Here is an 11,395-nt window from a genome sequence, read left to right as displayed (position 1 = left end):
ATGTGGCAACAAAAAATCGTCATAATAAAATCCCCAAGCTTATCAGTAAGCGCACCAGTCAGTATTAACAAAAACAAAAAATGAACGGAAAAGCCCGAGGTGGGGAAAATGATATACCCCAGAAAGATCTCGGAACGGAGAGCGGGGGCTCGAGCTTTGCTCATCCGGTGTGTCAACAATTCCCAAGCTTCAACGCTTTGATGTTTTCCATGCAAAAAGACCTCGACCACGCCCACGCCAAAAACCGTGATGAGCAGACGGACGAAGCCACTAAGCCCAGACAGTGTCATCCACTCTGTCGGTGATGGCGTCATTAACGCATATTCCGGACTGCCTTTCGGGCACAACCAGACACCCGGATCTGGGATGTCGGATCTGGGATCCGGGATCCGAGGTTCGAGGTTCGAGGCTCGCTCCTTTTCCGGCTTTTGAAGTTCGGGCGGCAAGCTTTTAATTTTCTTTGTTTTCACACTGACGTTTGAGGCCAAAAGGCGTAAATTAATCGAAGGCTTAATTAGCACACACCAGCCAAGGACTCCCGACGAGGGCTCGTTGAGTCGGCGTCAACGTGGCGTATGATTAATAAACAGCTCCCTGGCGGATAAATTCCCCTCGCTGCCATTCGCCATTCACCATCCACCCGATTTATGTTGTTGTGTGCACTAATTATAGGCATCAATGAAGGTGAAGGTTGTCAATATCGCCGCACAGCCCAGCACACAGGAGGGAGCAAAATTTCCATTTGAAATGTTTTGTAGGTTGCGAAAACAATGGCCTGCCTCCGACTAGGTAATCCTACAGCACCACCCACTCCGCGTCCACTTTGCTTTTCTGTTTTTTTTAGCACGAGTACTGCGGCAACGTAGTTGGCTGCCACTTAATGTGTTTTGCATACTAATTAGGTTGTTTGGCGGCTGCCGTCACATTTCAAGTGTTGAAACAGGTGACAGAAAAAAACACAAAAACGACATTAAGACCAGCAGCGAAACGCAACTCGTTGCTGCAACAGAGCCAGCTGCACTTGAAGCTAACACTTTTGAGCTGCAGCCAAGGAAAATGGCAATTGTTTAGATTAGGCTGAGTAGTTGGGGAATGCGCTACATGGTAGCAAAGTAGCATTTCTCTAGAAAGGTAATTTCAAATTATTGTGATTAAGACTTTTGACTTAATAGCTGCTAAGACCCATTTTCAGTTAATGATCGCAATGGGTTTAACGATATTAAGGATAAGTACAAAGGCACTTAACAACTAAACAAACCAATATCCTAAAGTTTTCTCTCTGGTTCTCTCTGGATTCCATTTAACTAAGCTTTTTTAGAATTCTTTAGAAGATTGATGATGTCTTTCTTAGGACGTACATATAAAAGGTAATCGCCAAGTTTTACTTCAGGCGTTTCCGCTACCTTATCAGTTTATTCAACACTTTAATTACAAAATAATACTATTTAAGTGTGTCATAACAGTTAATCAACGTATTGAGGCTATCAATTTCTTACACTTAGCTTTCTTTGCGTTTTGATTATTAAATTGATAAGGCAAAACGAAATGTAGATTATGCTTTTAAGTAGCTAAAAACCGGCATAGATTAGATGCCTGATAGCAATAAGAATTTAAATAATGTGGGCTTGATGGGAAAAATATATTACTTAAGTGCCCAAGTAGAAGTTCTACAAGTCCGACGTGCCGCAACTTAAGCTCATCTGGAATCTGTGCTTTTTAATTGGAAAGGCAGAAGGTTTTCCATGAAAGTGCAACACTGATTTGTAAGAAGCGCGTTACTCAAAAACAACTAGAACACAAACAGCAGAGGAGAGGAGACGCAAAGTGAAAAATGTTTTAATTACTCATCTCAAGGCGAACGCGCAGACCCTTTCCCCTGATGATTGACGTTTTGAAGGGCTGTGGGGAGGGACAACGATGAAAGTAAATCCATTAAATTAAATAAGTTTGTAAAATGTCATTTGCATTTTAGAGATGGCAAATGAGCAATTAAGCATCATTTGGCTGCACAAAAAATAAATAAAATTATTTATTTATATATTTTATTTTAACAAATTAAAGCTAGTATATAATACTAAAATTAATATTTTATTTTATTTTAACAAATTAAAGCTAGTAAATAATACTAAAATTAATATTTTAAATAAAATTAAAAATGAAAGTAATGTTAAAGAAGGTAATGTCTGACTGTCTGTCCGTCCGTATGAACGCTGAGATCTCTGAACTTTATAAGCTAGACAAGTGGGATTAAGCATACAGATTTTAGGGGTCATGAGGCAGCGCAAGTATGTTTCAGCGGAGTGCCACGCCCACTGTCTAGCGCTCACATTTTTATACCCGTTACTCGTAGAGTAAAAGGGTATACTAGATTCGTCGGAAAGTATGTAACAGGCAGAAGGAAGCGTTTCCGACCCCATAAAGTATATATATTCTTGATCAGGATCACTAGCCGAGTCGATCTAGCCATGTCCGTCTGTCCGTCTGTCCGTCTGTCCGTCTGTCCGTCTGTCCGTCTGTCCGTATGAACGCTGAGATCTCGAAAACTATAAGAGCTACAATACTGGGATTTGGTATGCAGATTCCTGAGATTCCTGCGCAGCGCAAGTTTATTTCAAAAGAGTGCCACGCCCACTCTAACGCCCACAAACCGCCCAAAACTGTGGATCCTACAGTTTTCATGCTAGAATAAAAATTTTAACTGAAATGTATTGTTCTCATCAATACCTACCGATTGACTCAAAAAAAAGTTTGCCACGCCCACTATAACGCCCACAAACCGCCCACAAACTTCAAAAAATCGCAAATATGAACGCGGATATCTCGGAAAATATCAAAGATAGAGAAACGGGATTTCAGACTTAGATTCCGTAGGCTTAAGCGCAGCGCAAGTTTGTTACGCGAATATGCCACGCCCACTCTAACGCCCACAAACCGCCCAAATCTGTGGCGCCCACAATTTTTATGCTAGATAAAAACTGTTAACTGAAATGTATTGGTCTCGTCAATACCTATCGATTGATCCAAAAAAAGTTTGCCACGCCCACTCTAACGCCCACAAACCGCCCAAGCCTGTGGCGCCCACAATTTTTGTGCTAGATAAAAAATTTAAACTGAAATGTATTGGTCTCGTCAATACCTATCGATTGATTTAAAAAAAACTTTGCCACGCCCACTCTAACGCCCACAACGCTTAAATCTGTCTACCGCCGGTAGGTGGCGCATTTGCTGCTTGCATATCTCCATTTTCCTTTGGTCCCTTTAGCTGAGTAACGGGTATCTGATAGTCGAGGTACTCGACTATAGCGTTCTTCCTTGTTGATTTTGCTTTGATTATCAATATCCATCTTCAATCGGACCATCCATTATAAAGTCATAATAAAATAAAAGCATCGACGCTAGGTGGCGCAGTTGCGGGGTGTTCAATCTTGGGAACAATCGGTTTGCCGCTTGCACATCTCCATCTCTCACGCACTCCCCTTAGCTGAGTAACGGGTATGTGATAGATGAAGCCGTTGACTATAGCGTTCTATATTTATTGACTAAACTTTTAAACATTTTTTGAAGATTTTTGGCAATATTTTATATTGGGCTGCAATTTCGAGATTAGCTTCAGTAGAATCGGCGAAGTTCTTCTAGCAATTGTTGCTGGATCACTCGAATGCCTCAATTCAGACATTTTCTCCCCGGTTGCCGCTGTTGTGTGCTAAATAGTTCCCCCAGGGCCGAATCCACTCGAGATGTGCTAATGAGAACACCCCAGTGACAAGGAGACGCCCACAAGGACGAGCGAGTTCAGACGCCAAAGGATGGTTTTAATGCATCGTGCTGCATTATGCAAATACTCGAGCAGGGCGAAACAATATTTTACTGCAGTGCCGGAGTGGAGTGGAGTGGATCCTGCCGAGAACGGAATAAGGAGGTGTGCAGATCCTTAGCCAGGACCTGCGGCAATGCAGCGTGCTCCATTTGCACACATTTCGACAAGGCAATTAATTATGCTAAATTCGTTTAGAGAAACATCAACGTAAAAATAAAATAACACCGCTTGCATTGTTCTATTCTCCGTTTGCCCTCTTCAAAAGTATATCCCTACAGCCAAAGGAAACAACTGCAAGTATTTGAAAAATCGAAATATATAAAAAATATAAAACCGAGACCGAAATTTTTCAAAAATCATAAGCCCATTAATCTTTTTTCATCCGTTTATTGCTCCAAGAGCTCCAGAATTCAGCCCTCAAATTTAACGTGGCGCCCCGAACCACCTTTGACCAACGCACTGGATGACTTTTAAGTGGGTCTGAGGCGGAGGTCTCCGAACGGAACAGGGAGGTCCTGACATTTGCGCTGGCCATGCGCAATTAATTACAAAAGTGTTTGCGGACAAATGCCGCTCAGCAAGAAGTGTGAGGGTGCACGGGTGGTTTGTGTCCTACGAACCCCAGCTGGACATGGCCATGAGGAAATCCAGCACTTCTTTTTGCCAGCTAGCCAGCGTTTTGTGGCTCAAGTGGTCCAGAGTCCGAGAGAAGCGGCAGCTCTTTGCTTTGAGGTTATTTGCTTTTAATGACTCGCAAACTACACCCGCACACATGGCGTATGCGTCATGTGTGTGGACTGCTTAAGTGTTTTCAGATATCGCGCATCAGTAGCCAACGACAGCCAGCCCTGGGTGCCATGGTTTGTTGACTTTTAGACGCTGTTTGTTTGTCAGCACAATTTTGTTTTCATGTTTTTTTCTGTTTTTTGTACTTTTTGGCTTTTCATCTTGGCATCGGCGCAGACAAGCGGCCCCATACATGGGCTTTGAAGTTTGCATACCGAGTGCAGGCAGTGCAGTCCCACTGGCTGAAGGGATAATGCGACGCAATTATAGACTGAGCCTGGGTCCACCCCAACCCGGCTGTATCCTTGAAAATAAATTGTTTTGTTAATTATTTATGGTTGGTTTAATGAGTGTGTGCCGTAGTCTGTGTGTTTACTGTACTCACTGTTCACTGCTCTCTGGCGGTCTGGTTCTGGTCTCTCCGCCTGGGACGTCGACTTCCATGAGTTTGTTATACTTTTGCATTTCGCAATTATTTTAATGAGTTTTGCATTTAAGCGATTGTGCAATCATCGTCATTTGCAATAGTGGGATATGTGCATAAATACGAATGTGCAGTATAATTGCCGTTTTTGCTTCATTAAAAAATATGTCTTTATATGGTCGGCAGACTCATTAAAAGTTGAATAAGTTTTATCTCATTGAGTTCGTCCAGGTCTTTCATTTCTGCATTGGGTTTGAATTGATCAACGATAAATAAAACTCCTATTTTTTTAAATATATAATTATAATTGTAAACTTCACAACACGCGTCAGGGCAGGGCAGATTTTAGTTTCATTTAATTTCCATTTTCTGGTGTGAGCAAAGATGCTAAATTCAAAATCCCCAGTTCGTAAGAAATGAGAAGGCGGCTTTAATTATGATTCGGTCCTGGAGAGGATCGGTTCTCCAAGTCCTATACGCAAAGCTTGTAGCACATAAAACCGGTGTTGTTCCATTTTGGAAATGATATAAAACAAGTATTTGCGTTCAGTCTATCATAGAATGCCCATTTTGTTATGTTTCAGTGCTTGATAGGCTGTGTGTCCTATTCGATAACAGTTCCCAAGACAACCGATAAATTAATATTTGTGATTTCTCAGGTCAGAATTGAATAAAGAAGAATTAGTAATTGGCGTTCAAGTAAAAATTGTTTATGGTCGTTGTTGAGTGTGTGACATTTTCTGAAATCAAAAACTATAATCTTAAATGTTTGCGATCACGAGTAACAATGGGCAATTATGATAACGAATTAATAACATTTCCATGTGGTCCTAATATTCAAAACACTTCCCGAAAGGTTATCAAGCACTCATGATTTCCTGAAGGGCTAATAAAAATGCTAAAATAGAATTTTAGCCCCCATAGTGTTACCGCCCCGTTTGGGGTCTGAATTTCTCTAATCAGCATGAAATAATTGCAAACTCTTCACCTTAGTACAAATTCATAAAAATGCTATAAGAAGTACCATGGCGTAATCATCAATGGGAACTAATTTTACTAATCGCATGGAAGCGATTAGAACCAACTAAGATACCAATTAAGATATGCATTGCTGGCGATCGCGAACACACTGAACTTGAACTTCGTAGTGAGAGTATCAGTATTTCCCTAAGATTTCGGTTATCGTTAAACCGTTTTATTGGTCCTAAGCCTAAGCACAAGCCTCTTGAGGGTCCAAAGTGATTGCTTATCGGGCTGAATCCGTGTGGGCTTTCCTATAAAAGCAGCTCAAATTTTCTGAGAAAGTCAGTTCTGTGCTCGAATCGAAACTGTCTTCGCGTTCAGTTCTAAAATAAATTGAAAGGTCGTCGCCATGAATTATTTGTGCGGCACTGTGCTCTTTGCCGCTCTTTTGGCCCTAAGTGTGAAGCCATCTGAGGAGGCTTGTGGATACGAGGTGAGAACCGAGAACCAGAATGGGAATAGGAGAATATTTAGAAATTGAAAATGAAATGAAAACCGCGAAAGTGAATTTAAGAAATAAATACGGACAATTCGTTGACTCTAAAACTTTTAAAATGTAATATTTAAAAGGATAAATATAAAGAATTTTAAATTTCAAAATTCGTGATGATCTGATGCATTTTAATTTCGGAACATGTCCATGAACTCGTTACAGGCATGCCCCAAAACGAAGACGAACATGATCAATATTCACATGGTTCCCCACTCACATGACGATGTTGGCTGGCTGAAGACCGTTGATCAGTACTTCTATGGCCACAGGAGCAACATTCAGCACGCTGGAGTCCAGTACATCATCGACACCGTGATCTCTGAGCTCATCAAGGATCCTTCCCGTCGCTTCATTCAGGTGGAGACCTCTTTCTTTGCCAAATGGTGGTCGGAGCAATCCGAGACTGCGAAGCAGGTTGTGAAGAAACTGGTCAACGAGGGTCGCCTGGAGTTCACAGGAGGAGCTTGGAGTATGAACGATGAGGCTGCCGTCAACTACCAAAGTGTGATCGATCAGTTCACCCTGGGATTGAAGTAAGTGCAAGAAAGGATTGAAATAGAGGATCGGCTTCTTAATGGTTCAAATTGCTATAACTAGGTTCTTAGACGACACCTTCGGGTCCTGCGCCCGTCCCCGCATTGGCTGGCAGATCGATCCTTTCGGTCATTCCCGTGAGCAGGCTTCGATCTTTGCTCAGATGGGTTATGATGGAGAGTTCTTCGCCCGCATGGATCACCGCGACAAGAACAACCGCATCGACAACTTGGGTATGGAAATGATCTGGGATGCCAGTGATTCGCTGAGCAACGATGAAATTTTCACTGGCCTGCTGTACCGTCACTACTCGGCTCCCCCCGGCTACTGCTTCGACGTCCACTGCGGTGACGATCCGATCATTGACACTAAGAGCTACGACAACAATGTCAAGTCCAGGGTCGATGACTTCCTCAGCTACGTGGCGGAGGTGGCCAAGCACTTCCGATCCAACCACATCATGATCCCCATGGGTGATGATTTCCAGTACGAAGATGCTCAGGTTAACTTCAAGAACATGGACAAGCTGATCAAGTAATTACTTATGCCTGATAAGTGGTGATCGATACTCATTATTTTGAATGTTCCCAGGTACGTTAACGAGCGTCAGGCCGAGGGCTCCACCTTCAACCTGTTTTACTCCACCCCCGCCTGCTACCTGAACTCTGTGCATGAAGGTCTCCAAACCTGGCCCAACAAGACCGAGGACTTTTTCCCCTATGGCAGCGATGACAACAGCTACTGGACCGGCTACTTCACCTCCCGACCCACCCAGAAGCGTTTTGAGCGCGATGGCAACCACATCCTTCAGGTGGCCAAGCAACTAAGTGTCTTCGCCGGTCTGACCAGCCAGCAGCAGAAGGAAGATCTGGAGTACCTTCGCGAGATTATGGGTGTGATGCAGCACCACGATGCCATTACGGGCACTGAGAAGCAGCATGTGTCCGATGACTACGATCGAATTTTGTACGACGCCATCCTCGGTGGTGTTAACACTGCCCGCGATGGTCTGCGCAAGCTGACCAATCTGCCCAACGGAGAATTCGAGAGCTGCCTGCAGTTGAATATCAGCGAGTGCGCCTTCACCAAGGACGGTGGTGATAACGTGGTGGTGACCGTGTACAACCCCTTGGCCCACACTTCCACCCAGTATGTGCGGGTACCAGTCAAGAACGAGAACTACCAGGTTACCGACGAGAAGGGTCGCGTGGTAGCTTCTGAAGTGGTCCCAGTGCCCTGGCAGGTCCTGGCCCTGGAGTTCCGCAGCAACGACACTCAGCATGAGCTGGTCTTCAAGGCTTCCGTCGGCAAGATCGCTAACTACTATATCAAGAAGGTTGTTGATCAGGAGAGCAGGACCGTCGCTGTGCACACCAAGTCAAAGAGGTCCGTCAAGGTTGAAGAATCGAACTTGGAGTTGCCCAAGCGATTCAAGAAGGTTCATTCCATGAAGAACGCTACTGAGACCTTCGACGACGAGGAAGGAGAGACTGTGGTGCAGACTTCGGTAAGCTGTCAAGAACCACTTAAGTGACGGAACTACCTTAACTAACACATTAATATTAACCTTTACTAGGATGTCAAGCTGGTGATCGACAACAAAACTGGTCTACTAAAGACGGTCGAAATGAACGGAGTCTCCGAGAACATCGATCAGAGTTATGGTGTTTATAGGACCTACGACTCCGGTGCCTACGTCTTCCGTCAATACCACCAGGCTGACTTTATTGTACAATATGAAGGTGTTGAGTTCACCGTTTACGATGGAGCTTTGGTCAAGGAAGTCCACCAGCAGTTCAGCGAATACGTCTCCCAGGTCATTCGAATCTACGAGGGCGAGCCCATTGTGGAGATCGAGTGGCTGGTTGGACCCATTGAGAGGGAAGAGGAATTCGGCCGGGAAGTGGTTATCATCTTCAACAGTACCATTGCCTCGGATGGCGTTTCCTATACCGACTCCAATGGCCGCGAGATGATCAAGCGTGTGAAGGACCAGCGGGAGGACTTCATCCCCGGTCTGGATAGGCAGCCAACTGCAGCGAACTACTACCCCGTCACATCCCGAATTGCCCTGCAGGACAGTAAGAAGCGTATTGCCATTCTCAACGATCGTGCCCAGGGAGGAGCCAGCATGATCAACGGACAGTTGGAACTTATGTTGCACCGTCGTCTGGTACGCGACGACGGCTACGGAGTTGGTGAGGCCTTGGACGAGGAGAAGTTCGGCCAGCCCATGATTGCCCGTGGTAAGGTCTACCTAATCCTTAACGCTGCCGATGAGTCCACTGCCGTGGAGCGGGAGGCGGAAAAGAAAATTCACCTGCCCTTCTGGAAGTTCTTCAGCAAGAACACCGGAAGCACCACCGCTGCTGCCAAATCGGTTCCCAGCTTCGATGACTTCCCCAAGTCGGTGCACTTGCTCACCCTGGAGCCTTTCAACGACGACGAGGTTCTGCTTCGTGTGGAGAACTTCTTGGATCACACCGAGGGCAAAGTGGTTAGCTTCAACATTCGGCCGATCTTTGACCATTTGAACGGATTAGAAATTCGCGAAACCACCTTGGACGGAAACTTGCCTTTGAAGGATATGAAGCGCTTCAAGTTCCACCACGATAGCTCAGGACACAAGCCCGAAGAAGTCGAGTACTATACTACTGCCCACAGGCCTTTGGCCGCTGAGAAATCTCAGGAAGCCGCCGAGTTCAGCGTAACACTGCAACCAATGCAGATCCGTACATTCATTATCAAGACGGAGTAAACCACAGTTCTCAACACAGTATTTAATACAATGTAAATATAAAATTAAATAAATTGAATGTTAAAAATTTGTTTCGCTTATTTTTTGAAAATATTTTAGATAAAATTAGAACATTTGTTATTTGTTTGATATCGTCACTAGTTTTTTACCTCGTTAAGAGGTGTTTTGGTTAGATATCAGAAGTTTTTGAAATGTCAATGGCCGCGTGCAGCAGGACAACATGATTACTTTCCATTAGTAATCAGTGTTAAAGTTTGTTCTGTTGATCGCTCATGATACATAACGACGCCGAAAAAGTAAAATATTTTACCTGAAAAGCTCCACTATGCATTTCAAATGTCATTTTAAATTGGTCATAGTGTAAGGTTTTCACAATCAGGGTATATTGATTTCAGTCAGAAGTTTGCAACGCAGTGAAGGAGACGTTTCCGACCCCATAAAGTATATATATTCTTGATCAGCATGACTAGACAAGTCGATCTAGCCATGTCCGTCTGTCCGTCTGTCCGTCTGTTCGTCCGTTTCTACGCAAACTAGTCTCTTAGTTTTAAAGCTATCGGGCTGAAACTTTCCTAAAAGTCTTATATCTTTTGCAGGTAGTATATAAGTCGGAACCAGCCGGATCGGACAACTATATCTTATAGCTCCCATAGGAATAATCGGAAAAAAAAAGTTTAAAAAATCCTATCTTTGGTGTTTTTTAACATATAACCTCCTTAGCTTGGAAATAACATTTTTTAATTAGTTTTGAATTTCGAATTAAATTTTATCGAAATCAGACTACTATATCATAAAGCTGCCATAGAAACGATCGGAAAACTGGTGGAAAAATAATATGAAACAAATTATAGCTTCGGTGTTTTTTAACATATAACCTCGTACGCTTGGAAATAACATTTATTAATTAGTTCTGAATTTCGAATTTAATTTTATCAAAATCGGACGACTATATCATATAGCTTCCATAGGAACGATCGGAAAATTGGTAGGAAAATAATATAAAACAAATTATAGCTTCGGTGTTTTTTGACATATTATCTTATACTATTGGGAATATCATTTTTTGTATTTTTAAATTTAATAATTATAGCTGCAAGGGTATACAAACTTCGGCTTGCCAAACTTAACTTCCTATCTTGTTATACCCGTTACTCGTAGAGTAAAAGGGTATACTAGATTCGTCGGAAAGTTTGTAACAGGCAGAAGGAAGCGTTTCCGACCCCATAAAGTATATATATTCTTGATCAGGATCACTAGCCGAGTCGATCTAGCCATGTCCGTCTGTCCGTATGAACGCTGAGATCTCGAAAACTATAAGAGCTACAATACTGGGATTAGGCATGCAGATTCCTCAGATTCCTGCGCAGAGCAAGTTTGTTTCAAAAGAGTGCCACGCCCACTCTAACGCCCACAAACCGCCCAAATCTAAGGCGCCCACAATTTTCATGCTAGATACAAAATTTTAACTGAATTGTATTGGTCTCGTCAATACCTATCGATTGATCTAAAAAAAAGTTTGCCACGCCCACTCTAACGGTAGGTATTGACGAGACCAATACA

At 43.3% G+C, this 11,395-nt stretch overlaps 1 protein-coding gene across 1 annotated transcript; it reads left to right on the top strand.

Annotated features, from left to right (window-relative positions):
* The first annotated feature begins 6,343 nt into the window (after positions 1-6,343).
* On the top strand, positions 6,344-9,902 carry LOC119546591 (lysosomal alpha-mannosidase). The gene is made up of 5 exons (XM_037853004.1): positions 6,344-6,483; positions 6,706-7,076; positions 7,141-7,611; positions 7,669-8,584; positions 8,654-9,902. The coding sequence occupies exons 1-5, from the start codon at positions 6,400-6,402 to the stop codon at positions 9,833-9,835; spliced, it is 3,024 nt and encodes a 1,007-aa protein (XP_037708932.1). The 5' UTR covers positions 6,344-6,399; the 3' UTR covers positions 9,836-9,902.
* Positions 9,903-11,395: the final 1,493 nt, after the last annotated feature.

This window comes from Drosophila subpulchrella, chromosome 2L (genome assembly GCF_014743375.2).
Source record: "Drosophila subpulchrella strain 33 F10 #4 breed RU33 chromosome 2L, RU_Dsub_v1.1 Primary Assembly, whole genome shotgun sequence".
NCBI lineage: Eukaryota > Metazoa > Arthropoda > Insecta > Diptera > Drosophilidae > Drosophila > Drosophila subpulchrella.
Note: the sequence above shows the minus strand (reverse complement) of the source record. Positions and strands in the feature narration are given on the sequence as shown.

Coding starts and splice junctions, on each gene's coding strand:
- LOC119546591 (XM_037853004.1), top strand. CDS start 6,400: ATGAATTATTTGTGCGGCACTGTGCTCTTTGCCGCTCTTTTGGCCCTA. Junction 6,484..6,705: donor AGGAGGCTTGTGGATACGAG/GTGAGAACCGAG, acceptor AACTCGTTACAG/GCATGCCCCAAAACGAAGAC. Junction 7,077..7,140: donor CAGTTCACCCTGGGATTGAA/GTAAGTGCAAGA, acceptor TGCTATAACTAG/GTTCTTAGACGACACCTTCG.